The following is an 18,451-nucleotide window of genomic DNA, read 5'->3' on the forward strand; positions in this document are numbered from 1 at the left end:
ATCCCCAGGTCCTGGGCCCGCGTGTCCTAAAGAATGAACTAGCCACAAGCTGAGAAAATCAGATCACATCTGCTTGCCAAAGCCAGAAAAAAAACACATATATAAAACAACATACCTCGTCCCACAAGGCACATTTTTCACTTCATCAGTTTGCAATGTAGTCTGGAATAAGAGACACAGTCAGGGCTCACGCATGTACTGAAACCTCAATAGTCAAGTGCAAATGCTAAACAGACCCTCCAGCCAAGTTCAGGGAATCTCTCTTGCAAGAAACCCCAAGCCCAACCTCTAATGGCTACTGAAGTAGCGGGGGGTGGAAGGGAACACAACACGGGGACCTTAGGAGAAGCAACCCTCAGTCCCTCTGTCGGTCGCTGACAGTTGTGAGCAGAGGGGCAGAAACATCTTCCCGATCCCCACTCTGCAGTTGTTTGGGAAGAATATGGTGGTAGGGAAAACTCCATTTTCCTCCCCAGACTCTCACTCCCTCCGCAACTGAAGGGACTGCAGTCCCCTTGAGCAGAACCTAGACTGCTGAGAACTCAGATCCCTTGCCAGGAAGCACCTTCAAACAATGAGGGGGGGCGCACAGGCACCAAGTATGTGGGGTCCAGGAACCCTGCCCCCCTCAGGAAGAGGGTAGGGTGATCACCTGTCCCTACTTGGGTAGGACAGTTCTGAAATGGAAACATTAAGTCTCAGTCCTGGGCTGCACGACTCTGGGACAGTATTTGTCCTGGATTCCCAGTATTGTGCAGGGATCTGGGTTTTATGGAAAAAAATGTGGGAAATGGCAGGTTTCCCCTTGAAGGCTGGCAGTGTTCCAGCCTGCAAGGGGCTGCAGGGAGTGGGGATGCAGGGGGTGCACACATGCACCTGGTCAGGAGTACAGCCCAGGGCAGTGGCACAGAGCAGCTTCCCTGGCTGCCTACAGGTAAGTCTATTCAGGGGGGAAGGGCAGATTGAGGCCTCGAAGGTGAGGGAGGGAGCAGGGCAGGGGCTGGGACTCAGGTGGGGTACTGCCCAGCCAGGGCAGTACTGCCCAGCCAGGGCAGTGAATGGGGCCTGGGACTCAGGTGGGGAGCGGGACAGGACCACGGACAGCTCGTCCAAGGGGTGGGGAGGAGGGCCCAGGTGCCTGCTGCTGTGCACACTCCCAGGGAGAGAGGGTATGGGGGCATGTAACCCCCAGGTCTGTGCACAGGGTGGGGGCAGATGTGCCTCACCAATGGGGCCTGGCCAGCACAGGTTTCCTGGGGCTTGGGCAGTAGGGCTTGGGAGCCCTGAGCCTGCATCTGCTCCCACCCCCACGCTCAGCCCTGCTCCGGCCATGTGGGGGGAGGAGTTGTCAAGTGTGCCAGCAGGAAGTGCACAGCAGAGGCGCACCAAGGAGCTCACCTCCATTTGCACTGCATTGGGCTTGCATGGCAGATGTTCTAAGGAAGCTATCCAAGCTTCTGCCACAGCAACAGACTGGTTCATTCATCCCCTTTCAGACTCCCTGCAGCAATGGTCTATCTACTTCAAGGCAGACAACACATAACCGGACACAGAGCACAGCCACAATGGCTAACACCAAACTGCAGACAGCATAAGACTTGATGTACATTGGGGTCAGCAGGATGAATCCATGTACCTCAGCCCCACAGTTCATGCTGCACACTAAGGGCTGCCTCAGATAATTAAGGGAGGGGAGCAGGGGGTTGCCACTAGATCTGTTGTGCTTGTGTGATGCTAACAGCTGATCAAAATCCTTTGATCTGGGCAACACTGCAGCTCTGCCATCGTATCTAACACTCGCACCTACCACACACCTAGCCTGCTTCAAGGTTAGGAGATACTAACCTGTACTGATTTGAACGTGGTAATGAATGGGAGCATGATGTGGTAGCCTGGTCCACTTGGGTTGGTTAATAACGCACCACCCCTGTAAAGAGAGAGAAATGGGGCAGTTCTTAAGTGGCTGAAAAATTGATCACTGACTGATCTGAACACTTGGTAAGTGCTCTCCATGTGTTCACAGTCAGGGACAGACATGACCATAGCCCTGCAAAAGCCAGTAATCACAGGAGCCCAAGCAATTTCTGCATGTCCTCCCACAGCCTGGCAACTGGAAGAAAATGATATTTTGCTTGCCTGTTGAATTACCACCCAAGCCAAGTTAAAATTAGACAAGGCATTAATACAGTATCTGGAAAGGAGCTGTTAAGGAAAGACTTACAACCTTACTGGTCACTGCATCAAAGAGCAAGCTATTCAATGCAGATTAAATGCAAAAGGTTTTTCAGCATGGCTGATCTGATCTGCTCTTTTGTAAAATAATTGGTACACCATAACATTCTCTCTAACTGCTATATACAGCTTATCTAGTTCACATGAGCAACATGCAAAATATGCAGATTTTATTTAGACTAAGTGAGCACTCCTGCTAAGTCTCATCTATTAGCACAATCTTGCAGATTGACAGTGTTACCTAGGCTAGAATTTAAAAATAATCTTCCTTCTAGTACACTGTACTAGAAAATACTGTTACACACTAACTTGCTGCTTACAAGCATCCTAAAAAAGAATCTTCCTCTTCCTTCCACATTAACATCTCGTTATATCGTAAGTTTCTCTTTAACAACTTTTCAGACACTACATATTAATACCGCCTTGTCTAACAGAATATTGCATATTAAACTCAAGTCCAAAAACCATGACCTAAAATCCCTATTTCCTGTACCCCATGGGCTTTGCTATGAGATATTGACATTGTGGATAGGACCTTTCATATCCAAGCTTAAGCAATTAAACAGATACTTACAGTATAGCAACTATGCAGGCACAGATACCATATTTACCTGAATCCAAAACAACTTGGAATTTAAGATTATTCCCCACTCCCAATAGTTAGATTCTGGACATGGAAAATTTATAATTTTTTTAATCATTTTCCATGTCTAGAATCTAGTTGTTGGAGGGTCATATAACATTTGTCCCTTCCCCTGCTGCAATGGGGCCAGCAGCAGCAGGTGGACAAGTGGCCTGATACCTGCCTCTTGCTTTCCGATCCCTTGACCCCTGCTACCCGTCTCCCACCAGCCACTTGCTCCCTACACCGCCTGACCCCGTGCTTGCGCCCCCAGTACCTGGCACTTGTTACTTGCCCTCCCCCTGCCTCTTGCCCTACTTGTACCTGCACCCCATTGCCACTTACCCTCAGCCACAGCTCCAGCTCCTCTCCAGTCCAGGCCACGGAGCTCATGGTGGCTCTGGCACTTGCCCAGCTAGGCAGCAGTGGTTGCAGCAGCTCTGACCCTGACACCAACCCCAGGGCCAGGACTGGGACTGGAACCAGATCAGAGCCAGACAAGAGCAGAGGCCAGGGCTGCTGTTGCTGCCTGGCCTGGTGGGAGCTGGCGTTTGCTTGCCAACTCCCTGTACACATCATTCTGCAGCAGCACGGAAACTACTGTCACTAATGAGAGTTCAGAGGTTGACCGGGAAAAGGTAAGAGCCTGGAGGTTTCTGGATGAATGGGAGGGAAGATGTGCTTACAGAAATCTGGGCTTCACTTCATTTCCATGTTTCACAGCTGACTTAAGGCCATGACGTTGGTCTTTTCCTGACCAACATACATCATAATGGGCAGGCCGAGAGCAGGAGAGGCTTAAGGGAATGCACAGTTGGGGTTTTTTATTGCCAGAACACTATAAAGAGTTTGGGTAGGATACCAGATACAGTGATCTATTTTCTGGGAAAGACCCACCAGTAACAGAAGTTAGCTCCCAAAGCTAAAGATGTATTCATTGCTTTAATTATTAAAATTGTATATGTTTCAGAAAGAAATCCCAAAGAAATTGTATCAGTGACCAAGTGAAACTGCAGTTCTGGGTAATGAGAGCTGCCCCCAGGGAGTAATTTTAATACTTAAGTGCTCCTCTAACAAAAGGTGAAATATGCTCTGTATTCCAGAGCATACCACATTTAACACTCTTGGCTTCACATATTTCTTCCAGTTTTCCTGTTGTCCAACCAACTTCCCAAGATGCATTTACAATTACATCAAAGCTCACCTATGAGCACAGAATATCACAAGGACTGCAGGCTTTCAGATTTGCTCCCCTTTGCCATGAGCACAGTGCAGGACCTTGGTCTCCAAGGAGTAGGTGGAAAAACTGCATCAAGCTGACTTTGGCACAAGAGTGCAAAGGAAAAGGAAATGTTAGGTAATGTCAGCGTTTGCATTAGCTAGACTCTGGAAGCTTTGTAAGTGCAGTCCCATATAGATAATCTGTACTCCCATAACAATAGGAAGGAACACAGCTCATGGTAGGGAGCTCCTTCAATTGGTAGGACAAGTCACAGCCTTCTAGCCAAGCACAAACAGAATGACATGCTCCTGCTGACTGCTATTTCTGGTCATCTGAAAGAAGCCAAGGGTTTAGGACAGTGGTTCTCAACCTTTTTAAGACTCAAGACACCCCTTGGAAAATGCCAACTCTTACTTTTCACTCATGTTTTGACTACAGAAAAATAATAAAGCAATGTTTGTATCACAAAGAACTCAGAAAGACAGCAATAGGGCAGAAAGATTTTAACCCTATGGTTTCTTAGCTGAAATCTCCGAGTTTATCTTGAGAATCATGTCTGCACACATAACAGTAGTAACATTGTGCGGCACACTTGAAAAGATCTCAGGGCACTCCAAAGTGCCAGGACACCCTGGTTAAGAATCACTGGTCTAGGAAAACAATTAACAGAGCTGGGGAAACAAGGCTATCTTGTTTTGGTCCAATCTTGTGGATATGCACTGCCATGTTTAGCTGTATGTAGCTTCAACCAACCAGTTCATATCATGAATGGATCCCAGACAATGGAAAAGCTGAAGACAGCCTTCTCTGTCACCAAAGAGACAGATATAGAGCTATAAGTCAACACACGGATGGTTCTGTAATGCACACCACCTTATCACCACATCTGCCTCACATTCAGGGGTCTCAGGCCCTCTCAGAGTTTCGCTCTGTTATCCCAGGGTGATCTCAATGACTGGACAAAGGGTATCTTAAAAGCCTCTAACTCCTCATTCCCCATTGTGTTGGACACCTCTCAATCATCTCCCAATTCATTCCCCATCTCTGGGACTCCCTTAGTGCTTAAAGGCACCTGGCCCTTCACTGGGTCTTTACAAATCCCTAAACTCAGCTGTTCTAGCCAGACATTTTAGTGGTGGTCTACGACCACCCAAGCAATGCAGTCACCCTCCTTTCCCATTCTCTGCTTGGGCAGTCTCCTGCATCCAGTGACAGGCAGGGTAGCCTGGGCTAGACTGCAAAGAGACAAGCACCACTTCCTTGTGAGAGCCCTGCTATTGTTTTCTACTCTTTTTCCCCCCTTTAATTTGAATGCCAAGGGCTCCCTCACCCTCTAGGCTGACACCACCATGAGGAAAACAGTCTTGAAAAAGGTGGGGATTGTAGGGATCTTCCTCCAGACTTCCAACTATGGGGGCATGATCAGGTATTCAGCAAACGTGGATCCCACTCGGAAACATGGATCGCTACTGACCTCAGATCAATAAAACAGCCTCAAGATACACTGTGTGCCGAGGCCTTGGAAATGGCTATCATTCCTGATCGAGTCTTGATGCAGCAAGTGTTCAGTCAGGCTTACTGAAACCCCAGGTTCTCCGAGGCTTTGAATCGAATGAGTTCTGTTCTTGCCTTGTCACCCAGTGATAGCCAGTTTACAAGCCTCGTACAGATCACAGAGATGCTGGCATCCTGGAGAGCAGTGTGGCTGCAATGGCCAACTCTCTGAAAGGCCTCCAGTATAATGCTCCAACACCTGGGCATACAGAGCAAGCTGTGCCAGGTCTTCACAGGAAACTAGCCCTTGGTGGAGCAGATCTTGCTTACTAAAAGATGCATCCAGCTGGTGATAGATGTGTGCATTACTTTCAAATACCAACCCTCCTTCAAATGTCTGCCTAAGTGCCTCTTCTGTGCAAATCTAATGGTTAGTCTCTTGCCCATAGCCAGGAACAAGGTCCTAGAACACACTGAAGAATAGCAGCTTCTTTCAGATGAGAAAATGTATGCACCAAAACATTCAGGCCACAGATAAAGTTAACTAAGTGAGAGACTGACATTGACTCCAGTATAACACAAGATGAAGGTGTGCAAGGGCTGACACAACAGAAGTAGAGCGGAGAATTGCAATCTTCAGGGTCACAGAAGCTGGTGATGGCATCTTATACTATTAGAACTAAAAGAAGCTTCTTTGTAGAACAGCCAGTTTTAAAAGCTGGGAGAGTTGGGCAGTCAGCAAAAAGGTTTTATTCCCCACTGGAAAAAATGGTTCTCATTTCAAAGGAAGAAACTTCAATAAGCTTCAATGCATCTAATTTGACAAGATGATTGTTTAATTTAAGTAAAATTAAGAACATCTGAGAAAGTTTGTAACACAGAAAACTTCAAGAACCTGCAGCAGAATCCCTCAGATGTAAGTCCTGCAATAAGTTTCACATGCCATTAGGCAGCAGTCAGATGTAACCCTCCCCATTTTAGAGGTCTGCAAAATAACAGTCTGATAAACCTTTCCAACGCAACTGCATTTTGTCCATTGTGCAAAGCATGCGATAAAGCTGAATCAAGACCAAGATGGTCTTTCATAGATGTTAAGGACAGAAGAAACAGTTACCTACTCTGTTACCTACTCTGGTCTGACCTCCTGCATAGTGCAAGCCAGCTGATTTGCCTTGGTGGATTCTGTACGCAAGAAAATTAAGGGAGTTAAGTCCTACTACACAGGGGAGTCAGGGTGTGATGGTGGAGCAGTTAAAGTGCAAAGGTGCAAATACCATCCCTGCTCTAAACTCATGCCAAAGGCTGTCCTTAGCTGACACACCTGAAAGTGGATACCTGCTCATTCAGGATGGCAGTCAAACATGGCTAGACAGGATGCTAGTTGCATCTCTCCATTATACATCCCTGGCTAAAGAAACTAGCACGCCCTGGTTGTTCAACTTGGGCAGACCTTTGCCACAGACTTTTTGAGAACAAGAGAACACCATGACATGTAAAAGATGTGCAGTAGAACAAGACACTTTTCTTGTAGTTATTTAATTCTGTATTTAATTATTTATTTGTTAATTAAAGTAAGCCAGTCTGACTTTAAAACTCTGAAGTAATGGTGAATGTACCACTGTGCTGAGTGACCTGAAAAATACCCCAGATCATTTAACAATTATCACTGCTATAATTTATTTAATGTAAATGGAAGATTCCCAGGGCAGCAGAACCCAGATACTGCATTTTCTGTTTCTCTGGTGCAGATGCAGTTCATAGATATGACTTCTGTTCTCATTCAGGTGAGAATCCAAGCCTGCAGGGTGAACACTGTGGCAAACTTCACAGTGGTAGGAATTGCACTTCTGCATGCTGGCCTGGAAGGGACTTTAACAGTTAGACTATTATGATTTACTACATTAAATGCTGACTAGATCAGAGGCTCCAAATTATTTTCATGGAGACAAACACACCTTCTGGAGATTGCTGGCAGGAGAATACTCCCTCAACCACATTTGTATAACTTCTCCATGGTAACCAGAGCAACTGCTTATGTGGAAAAATGGAACAGTAAAGTGTGTTTATTTTCAGGCACTTAGCAGCTGAAAATAAGAAGAATAATCCACAGATCTACTAGGAAAAAGGTATTTCTAATAGTTTGGGTGGGAAGGGGGCAAGGGAGGTTTAGGGCCAGGTGCTCAAGACTGCAGGACACACTGTTGGTGAGGAACTCCAGAGTAAGTACGCAGGAGTTCAAAGGCCATGTTTGTGTGCATACTCTACAGACAATTAAAGTTGTACTTTAATCCTACACTTGTTTTGCATGCTAGGGTAGGAAAGGTCATACAAAAAAGAAAAAAAAAAAAAAAAGAGACAGTGGAAATCAAGAATTTTTTTTTTTAAAGAAAAAGCTTATGATTTTAGGCCAATTTTATCATTTATGTATTGGTAATATCCTGAAACAGGGCCCAGACATGGAACATGGACCTGGACAATCACCTACCCAAAGCTTTCCTTTGAGGAAGTGTACTGCATTTTCTGGTTAAACCCAGAAAAACATTGTTTACTGGCAAGAGGCTTGGACATGCTTACTAGGAACAGTACCTGTAATACACAGCCAGGTGACCCTCCTCGACTTTGTGAATGGAGGCGCAGAGGAGAAAAAGCAGAACTCCTGTTGCAGTTGCAACTACTGCTCCAGCCTGGGCCATGGTCATTTTCACATCATCTGTGGGAACAAAACACAGTCACTGTAACACTCGGAGGGCCATTGCCATACACATTCATCAATTTTATGGTCACCTGATGACCAGGATACCCCATCTTTTCTTGCCTATGGATTCTTTTCAAGAGCACAGGCTCCCAAACCTTCTCATAGTTTAGACCCAACCCAAACAAACAGATTGTCTCCCCATTCTTGATCACACAGCCCATCATCCTGCCTACTCACAGACATATGGCAACCTTGTTCCAGATACAGCACTGCTCACATAGTACAACAGTACAATATTAGGAGTGGCACACATATTTTAAGCTTAATTTAAAGCGATTTGTTGGAAAACAAAAGAAAAGGAGCCAGCAACCTGAGTCTAGCCCAGTTTGAGAACTGTTGCTTTACAGCGAGTTGTAAAATAATCCCTAGTGGAAAGCACAAACCTCTTTAGCAAGACTTATCTAAAGATCCTCTAAGTCGTATCTTACCACATCTACAACTCAGGAGCAGCTGGCATGCTGCCGTCACAAACTGACTGGGAGACTTCCTTCCCATCCAGCAGAGGAAACACAGTTCCAAAGGGCAAGAGGGCTAATCTGTTGCTGCTTCCTCTCTGCTCAATTCATTGATGATAGGCAAGAGGAGGAATGAAAGTTTTTGGGGATGCTTCTCCCTCCATCCAGCCAAAACATCTATTTTATTTTTTCTCTTCGGCATGGGGCTGAGGACAAACAATAGAGAAACTGCTGTTCTCATCTCTGAGCAGAAAACAGAGGGGGACCACAGCCTCCCACCTTCATGTCCCATTATGATGGCACTCCTATTTCAAAGGCAGGGCAGTCCATGCTGTTGCACAGCTCACACTGCCACTTATGATCAGGAAAGATTAATTCCCTGTTCTTATCCAAGAGCTCCTTCCCATTTACCTTGACAACCTGAAATTAACCCATCTTAAAAAGGCAACTGGCACCAATCACATACCTTTCTTTTCTGCAAGGTTTGGTCTTGATTTCCTAAGCTCATTACAAAAACTGTGATTTTTATTTTTAAAAATCAACCCACCTATGAACCCACACACCGGCTGGTCACCCACGTAACACCAGCGGTATGCACAGCAACAACCCAGCCAGTGCCAACTCAGCGCTCTCCTGCCTGTCCTCCTTTTTCTGCCACTCTCACTCTCATTACAGTAACAGAACATTGACAATGGCATTTAATAATCTTGGAATACAGCAGAAGATTCAGAGGCCAGTGAGAAAGCTACTGCATGTCAATTATTCCGGGTAAATTGGGATAAAATGGGAATTACAACCAAGGTATCTTGACTTCAACCATGGACAAAGCCCTGGAATGGCTGAACAGGGATTAGCAATAAAGAATACAAGGAGGGAAATATGATCAATGCCAGTCTTGTTAAGTTTAACTTGATATAGAGCTCATTAGTGATTTTACAAGTCTGACTGATAAAAGTAACTGTGAACATAATGCACTGATTTCTGAAGACATCTTAGTATTGCTGATAATTCTGATTTTAAAAAATTAGTGCTAGATAAAAATCAATGGCAGCATTATATGGATTTAAAGCTGATTAACTGACGTATCTCAAAAAGAAATACTTAATGAGTAGGTATAGGCTGTAGCCATGTTGGTCTAGGGATATAGGCAGAAAAGGTTCTTTGGGTAAATCCGATACCTTTTATTAGACCAACTAAAACAGTTGGAAAAATTCTTCTTTGCAAGCTTTTGGGTATAAACACCCTTCTTCAGGCTGAGGAGGTCTGCAATGTTCTGTGTTCTCCTGGATGGAAAAAGAAGTCAGAGGCCACTATGCAAGAATGCCAGTCAGCAAAAATACTGAGGTGGTATGCATTGCTGCTCAAGTTCCATAGAGATCAATTCTTCTCCTAACATTATACCACTGATGAAAGGAATGAATAAACAGAAGGAAGAAATCACTGCTGATGAACTGGGCAACAGAAGATACTGTCTAGATGACAAATAGTGAATAAAAAAAATAGTGAATAATAAAAAACAAACAAACAAACAAAAAACAACAACAAGAAAACCTTTCCTTGGAGTCTCAGAACAGCACAGACTTCCTATGCCTGAAGAAGGGTGACTGTGCTCAAAAGCTTGCCAAGAACTTTTTTCCAACTGTTCAGTTGGTCTAATAGAAGTAAAAACATCTACTCAAAGAACTTTGCCTAAAAGAAAAAGGTGCGTTTATACTGGACTATTTCCCAACGTATAAAATGCACCTGTGCATAAGAAGTCTGCCCCCAAAAAGGATAAAATTGTAGCAGAAAGGTGTTTAACATAAATTTGACTGCATATTGGTCAGCTTTTGTTAGTTATTCTAGCAATCTGTTTTCTTATATAGCTTTGGTGTATAAAACATGGCATATTTCCCACTCAAAAGGAAATCTAAAACTATGTCACGCACTAGAAAATATAATAATAAAATCATATCTAACAACAGGGAACGTAGGTCACATGGACAGCATGAGGGACTGCAAAGCAGGCACTCTGGGGTGGCGATAGTGGTCACACTAACTGAACGTGAGCTGACAGTACAGAGTGGAGGCTAAGCAGGTGAACACAGTCACTGGCTATATGAACAAGAAAACTGGAAGCAGGAATAAATAGGTGTTAAAGCTTGTACAGGCAGCACTGGCAAGATCATTCCTGGAATACTCTGTTCAGTTCTGGTGCACAAATTTCTAGAAGGAGGGTTGAGAAGAGTCACAAGGAACAGATACATAGGTAAAGGGGCCAGGGCTCTAAAGAGCTGCTTCACAGTAGCTGCCTGTGAGTCTGCCCTGCCCTCCTTGTAAGAAAAGCTGAACTGGAGCATCTTATCCCTACAGCAATTTAGCATCCATTCATTACAAGGTAAGGACATGCCTACAGTTTTCACAGAGAAGCTGAGGCACTGTAAAGTCCTTCTGTCCCCACAACAGGTTTCTCACGGGTCCATACCTATAAGAACAATTTGAGAAAACCTGCTTCTTAAGGAGCTCAATCTATTTATCTCACCAAAGAGAAGATTACATGGTCATTTACAAAGAGAGATGGTATCTGATAGCAGATAGCTATTTACCCTAGCACACAAAAGCAGAACAAGAATCAAACGCTGAAAGATTTAAAAAAAAAAAAGTCAGTAAAACTGGAAATAAGGCACATTCTTAACTAGGAGGATAATCAATCATTTGAACATTTAAACAGGTTACCAAGGGTTGTTCTGGAGTCTGTTTCTAGGAGAAGATTAACCAAAATTATCCTTCTAAAGTACATCCAATGGTTAAGCTGGTGTGTTAGATACCTTATGCTAGGCAAAAAGCACACTAAATGGATTATGATCACTTTCCAGCCTGAAAAAAACCCTTTACGTTAAAAACCTCATAATATTTCTCAAGTAAGTTTAATTGAGCAGGACACCAATCCTCTTCTGTGCAGTGCCTGGTGACAAACACTGTAGCAAACTGAACACCTGGGGGTGGGGGGGAGCTATGGCCAGCTGCAGGAAGGCAGGGTGCTTATAAGCCTGCCTGGAAGGACTGAGCACAGCTGATAAAGATGACTGTTTAGGCCCTAGGAGTTCAAAGTCTCCTAGGGTTCCCAAAGGGGAAGAGTAGCCGAGAGGGAGAGAGCAGGTGGGTCAGCTCCCCAATGAGCCCCAAGCACCGCACTAGTGGTGGCTTGCAGGACTCAGAGAGCACTCAGAACCCCTAGGAGAGGAAAAGTCAGTTCTTAAAGAGATCTTCCCAGAACCACCCATCCTAGCCTTTAAACAAGCACCGAACCTCACCAACCTCATCACCAGAAGCAAACTTCCTACAGCCCATAACACACCGAATGGATCCAGACCATGCCATGACAAGAAATGTAAAACCTGCTAACACATCTCTACCACCCCCACAATTAATATAACCCACAACAAAACCATCACCATTCCTGGATCTGACACCTGCACTTCCAGAAATGCAATACATCTCATCCAGTGCACCAAATGTCCTGATGGAAAATATATATGAGGAACCAAACAACAACTGCTTACCAAACCACATACCAGAATGAACGCACATCAAAAATCTATCAAAGACAAAAAAAACCCGATTACCTGTGGGTGCACACTTCTTACAAGACAACCACTCTCTCCGATCTCTCAAATGGAATTTACAAAATATCATGGACTAAATATAGACATAGGATTTATGGCACATTATAACCTGCCTGACATCTGATAACCCCAGGTAACCTCTATGTTTTACCAGCTATGTTCTATCACCAGGTCAACATTTCCCCTTCCCCTACCCCAACTTGCCTGTCTCACACTTTTCATCTCCCATGGCCCCTGATCCGCAGTGCCACACATTCACATGTTCACACACCTGCATTTTGCATGCTGGCTTCTATTCCATCCAGGAGAACACACAACACCAGCAGACTCTCCCTATGCCTGAAGGGTGTTGGTGCCCAAAAGCTTGCAAAGAACAATTTTTCCAACTATTTAGTTGGTCTAATAAAAGATATCACATTTACCCAAAGAACCTTGTCTATCATATTATGCAACAAACTCACAGACCAACACTTGACACCCAACCTCATCTTCAAAGTAGGTATTGTTTCCTGTACCACCAACAGCATGGATCTCTCAAAAAGGCTGTTGCTCATAGTTCACTGGTGATAGCTTATCTTTGGGTGCCAGCACATAACCATACTGGAGCTACTGGATCTCTCCCAGGCCTCTAATATCAACTGTCATGAAATGCAACTATTCTGTCACAGAGACAATGCCATTTATAAAGGATAAAATGCTAGCTATTTGCTATTCCCTGGATCTCAATGATAAAAGCACTGCTTATGCCGGTACCCGTGTCATCAGGGCCCCCAGCCTGGATCCAGACCGTGGAGCTCCCCGTGAGTTGAATCCAGACCTGGCAGTGGTGTGAGTGGCAGTATCTGGGTTAACGCAGACATCGCTTGCCCCTTTGCTGCCAACATGTCCCCCCAGCAGGACTTCATGGCATTTGGTGGCAGGCCCTCCCCCCATTCACCCCACCTCTGAATTCCCAGCCACCTTAGAAGCTCCATGGAGTGGGTGAAACAGTTCAGCAGGCTGTATCCTTGACATGCCTGGCTTATGCTTTGTTATGTATACTGGCAATGTCATGCCAATTCAGTGTTCCTACAGGCTTCCTTGTTAATACCAGCCAGTTTCACTGTCCATTATATTTACTCAACAAAATCATAAGCTCAATAAAGCCTGTTATAAATGCTAGGAACCATACTGGAGGAAATACCGGAGTCTGAATGAAGAGCAGATGATTAATCTAGACCAAAGGTTGACAATTATTTGGGCCCACTAACCACAGGAGGTTTTGCAGAGTGGTGTGAGCAGTCAGCACCCTCCCTCCCAACAAAACTCCTTATGTGGGATGGGCCGCAGAGGGGCAGGGAGATGGCATGGGTGTGGGAAGTAAGGATATGAAAGGCTAAACAATTAATGTTTTAACCAAAACAATGTACCAAGAAGCAATTAACAGTTTAACTGATAAGCACCAGGATAACCGGTTAGCATAGGTTATTCCTTTAGCTCGGGACAGGTGCAGTCTGGCAGGGAAGGGGGAAGGGAAGCCCCACTGTGCCCCAGCAAGAATCAGAAGGCAGCAGGGCAGGCAGAGAGGCAAGAGGAATTAGTACCCATAGCCTATAAAAGGGAAACAGGAGCGGCCTAATGATGACTCATCAATTAAGCAATCAACTGCTTGTTCACAGGTGCTCCCTCTCTCCCAGCACAGCTGCAGGTGGGCTCAGTTGTCTGTCTGGGCTTGCCAGTGCCTCTTTCCCCCCCTCCCCGCAGTTAAAGGGCTCCAAGAGCCAGGAGTGGCTGCCAGCACTAGCTGTGACTATGCTGCTGTGCTATCGGTTAATCAATATAATTAGAGGAAGTTAAACGATTTTTTTTTAAATGATATTTACATCCCTAGCAAGAGGGCAACAGCTTCAGCAGGGGCAGCTCAGCCAGGGCACCCACCACCAACACCATCTCTGGGCCACCCTTTTGCCCCAGGGAGGGGCTGGAGCTGCTGCCTGGTTTCAGCATTGGTAGCCTGGATGCAGAGGTGACAGCAGCCAGGCAGAAGCTGCTTCTGGGCACTGGGAAAAAGCAGAACCTGGCAGCTGGTGTAACCATCCTGCCTTGTAACTGCTGGGGCCCTTCTTGCTGCGGCTGCCCAGAGCTTGTGCTGGGGATGCCCTGCAGTTCCTCTCTGCCACAGGCACGGAGGTCCAGAGGCAGCATCTGGGAGGAGGGCCCCTAGCCGGGCTCCAGGCAGCTCCAGCAAGAAGGGCCCTGGCAAGAGCGAGGGGAATGTGGCCATGCCTGCCACGAGATCTTGCTTTTTCCCCAATGCCCAGAAGCTGCTTCTGCCTGGCCACCACTGCCTCTGTGCCTGGGCTGCCAGAGCTGAAGCCAGGCAGGAGCTCCAACCTCTTCTTGGGGTAGAAGGGCAGCCTGGAGGCAATGCTGGTGGCAATGGTGTGGAGGAGAGCCCTGGTGCGGGCTCCTGGCTGCTGCAGAGAGGAGAGCCCTGGCAGTGGTGAGTGGGAGATGGCCACACCTACTGCCAGGTCCTGCTTTTTTATGGTGCCCAGCAGCAGTTTCTGCCCAGCAGCCACCACCACCACTGTTCATAGTGGCCATGGCGGGCAGGACTGGGCACTACAGGGATCCTGACCCCCTATACAAGGCAGGCAGCCAGGAGACACTACTGCCAGGGGTGCCAGGAAATGGAGTCCAGCCACTGAGCTGCCCCAGCCCCGCTGCGTGCCTGAGGGCAACTAAACATGTCACAGGCTGGACTGCACCTGGGCCATGCAGGACTGAGGGACCCATCGCAGGCCAGACAAAATTCTTCTGTGGGCTGGATCTGTCCTGCAGGCCATATTTTGCCCACCCTGATCTAAACCAAACTTAGATGAAGGCAGTGCTGGCAAAGTCAAGTGCTTTGAAGAACTTCCCACTACCATAACACGTTCTCCAGTTATCAGACCTGTCCACATCCTTTGTGGACCCTACATTAACAGCTCTGGCTATGAAAAGGCCCCATCACCTAAGCCTGCCAAGGAAGGTCTCTCATCTTGCCATACTCTGGTCAAACCATTGTGATTCCTGTATTTATGACTTTTCAGCTGGATAATTGCAACACAATATGCCAAGAAATGAATTCACTAACAGTAAGGCTCTGGTCAGGTTCATACGGCAGCAGTGCACCATCTTATCACAGAGGCACTCAAGACAGACTCCTCCAACACCTCCACTATTACTACACCCCACAACAGAGCCATCAGCATCCCAGGATCTTACAGCTGCACCTCCAAGAATGTAGTATACCTCATCCAATGCACCAAATGCCCTGATGGAAGAGATGTAGGAGAGACCAGACAACAACTGCGCACCAGAATGAACGCACACCGGAAATCCATCAAAGACAGAAACACCCAATTACCGGTGGGGGCACATTTCTCACAGGAGGGCCACTCTCTCTCCAATCTCTCAGTCCTGATCCTCAAGGGAAACTTACACAACACTTCCCAGAGACGAGTCTATGAGCTCCATTTCATCAACCTGCTGGATACTAGAGATCAGGGACTAAACATAGACATTGGATTTTTGATACATTACAATCTGCCTCACATCTGACTCCCCAGCCCAGCCCAGCCCAGCCCAGCCCCTGGCTTCTTTACTTTTCATTCCAACCAGGAAGAACACGCACCGACTGCTGAAACCTCCTTAGCCTGACAAAGGGTTTTTGAACCCGAAAGCTTGCTTAATAACTATTCTCCAACCATTTGGGTTGGTCTAATAAAAGATATCAAATTCACCCAAGGAACCTTGTCTGCCTATCTCCTTAGACCAACACGGCTACAACCTAAACTCCTGCAATGAACACACTTGAGTAAGAAATCAGTCACCGTTTCTAATTTCAACGTCCAGTGTCTCTGCCTGGAAACGCCCTGAGCTCCGACTCAGACTTCAAGCCACGATCACTGATGATCCTGGTATTGTTTTAAGGTCTGGTTTGACCCATGCTCTATGCCCGGGAAATCACGGCATGGTACGTGGGTTGCATGGCACGTGACCGCGCGTGTCATGTAGTTCTAACATCCAAAGTCAAGTTAGGTTTGATGTTTACTTTCCAAGTAAAACAATTTAATGTAGTTTTACCTGTCAGTGAAAATGTTTCTGTTGATATTTCACCCTTACCCTACTTCTTATCAAATCTTATTTTAAAGGAATGGAAACTCCTCCCCGGTGTTTGTAGGGTAAACAATGAAGATTTGCTCAAAAGGTAATCGGGGCTAGCCGTTTTACTGTCCAAACTGAATAAAATGTGGCAAGTAAACAGAATTTGACAAGATAAAATACGTTTTTGTCCCAACTCAGATATTACTAACAAACTACTAACGAACAGAAGAGAACGTGCACGTCGGACAGCCTCACGCAAGTGTTATAAATGACAAACTCCACCCCAGCAAAGTGACAGAAGAATCAAGGGTTTAGTAATTTGTTAAGTACTTTGGCATCTAAACTGGATGAGCCTGGATAACAGTTTAATTATGGGTTTCAAGATTTCAAACAGGCAAGTAACGCTGTGCAACGGAGGCAGACGTGCAAGGCAAACAGAAGAAAGGCTCATTAAGACCCTGCTATGGAGCAGTGTCCCTCATGCTCGTTATAAAAGATCTCGGCATTCAGATGGTACTTTCTGCTACAATCCTAAATCTCCGGGTACAACAAGGCAGCCGAGGCTTCCCTTTATATTCGGCATAAACTGGATTTTTTGTTCATTTATTTTTTTCCACACAGCTAGACAGAAGACATTTTTTCGGGTACAAATGGAAGCTGGTGCGCTTTCGGTTAGCAGCAGCAGTTCCCAAACCAGATCTGATCCCGCGACCACAAGAATCCCTGTGAGGGCGGTGAAGCCCCTTCTAGGGCGGAACCGGCTGGGACAACGTCCCAAGTGCGGCGGGACAAACCGCTCTTCGACTGCGAGACCCGCTCACCTCACCCGGCAGCCGCACGTGTCGCGACACCGGGCGCAGCGGGCCCTGCTGGAGGCAACACACCAGGGACCGGACTGCACCAGGGCAAGCTGCTGCCGGGCTCGGAGGGCAGAAGCGGACTCTGGTCACAGGCCGCCTGGAGCCCGGCCCGGACAGGCCGAGAGGGCGGGCGCGGGGCGTCGGCGCTGCCCGTAGCCACGTGCGCCGAGCGCGGGCGCGGGCGGGAGGGGAAGGAGGGAAGGGGCCGCCCCGCCCCCCGGTACCTGCTCGGCGCCGCCGCCGGCCCCGCCCGCACGAAGGCCCGGGCGCCGCGCGCCCCCCACGTGGCCGCCGCACGGGCCCCTCACACGCGCTGCCACAGCCCCAACCGCCGCGGCCGGGCCCCGCCCCACGCCACTTCCGCCTCCCGGCGGCCAATCGGCGCGAGGGAGGCGGAGGCTCCACCCCGCCGCTCAGCTACGGGGCGGCGGCGGGGACAGAAGGACGCTCGGGCGCGGGGCGGAGCTCCGGGGCCGGGATTGGGCTGTGACACGTGGTCGGGGGCTCTTGCTGTAGGGCGCTGTGACATCATGGGGGGGGGGCTTTGGCTGTGACGGCATAGAATGGAGGACCGGTGCTGACGGGGCTGCCTTGTGATGTCATAGAATGGAGAGGCAGTGCTGATCGAGCTGGGCTGCGCTGTCCCAGCGTGGAGCAGCACTGTTGATGGAGCTGGGCTGTGATGGCATAGCCTGGAGGAGCAGTGCTGATGGCGCCAGGCCCTTGGGGGTACTGCTGTATGTAAGGTAGGGGTAGCCAGAGCCAACCTGTGGGGTGTGGGAATGGACCATGCCAGGCTGGGGGGAGCTCGGTGTTGGGGGCAGGATGGGGGAGGCAGACAACAGGCAGCTGAACCCTGGGGAATGGGGCTGGGGCAGGCTGGGCTGTCTCACTGTTGGAGATGGGGCCTAGTGAAATCACTGCTGAACAGTGTTATACCAAGCATCTGGATGCAGGAGGACTGTCCTGGGAGGTTGGATTTTGGGGGCACAAGCAGGGTCTTGCGTGCTGGAGGCCTCGTTTCTGGATGGCAGGGCTCAGCTGAGTCATTTCTGGAGTCGCATAGAGGGGCTCA

The 18,451-nt window shown here is 47.5% G+C and overlaps 1 protein-coding gene across 8 annotated transcripts in view; it reads right to left on the bottom strand.

Annotated features, from left to right (window-relative positions):
• Positions 1-17,706, bottom strand: part of ERLIN1 (ER lipid raft associated 1) — a 39,131-nt gene extending 21,425 nt beyond the window's left edge. For 3 of the 8 annotated variants that reach the window (XR_009462949.1, XM_059729625.1, XM_019488416.2), the window contains exons 1-4: positions 8,754-8,835; positions 8,157-8,280; positions 1,846-1,927; positions 116-162 (exon numbers count right to left, since the gene is read on the bottom strand). Coding sequence is in view for 6 of the 8 variants with exons in the window: in XM_059729625.1 (XP_059585608.1) it covers positions 116-162; positions 1,846-1,927; positions 8,157-8,280; positions 8,754-8,820 (320 nt within the window). In the remaining 2 variants the exon portion in view is untranslated. Of the gene's footprint in view, positions 1-115; positions 163-1,845; positions 1,928-8,156; positions 8,281-8,753; positions 8,836-11,495; positions 11,575-17,337; positions 17,419-17,600 lie in introns of those variants that run through there. The other 5 variants (XM_059729623.1, XM_059729624.1, XM_059729622.1 and 2 more) reach the window with 5 other exon arrangements.
• Between the last annotated feature and the right edge of the window lie 745 nt (positions 17,707-18,451).

The sequence above is a fragment of the Alligator mississippiensis genome, chromosome 6 (genome assembly GCF_030867095.1).
Source record: "Alligator mississippiensis isolate rAllMis1 chromosome 6, rAllMis1, whole genome shotgun sequence".
Classification (NCBI taxonomy): domain Eukaryota; kingdom Metazoa; phylum Chordata; order Crocodylia; family Alligatoridae; genus Alligator; species Alligator mississippiensis.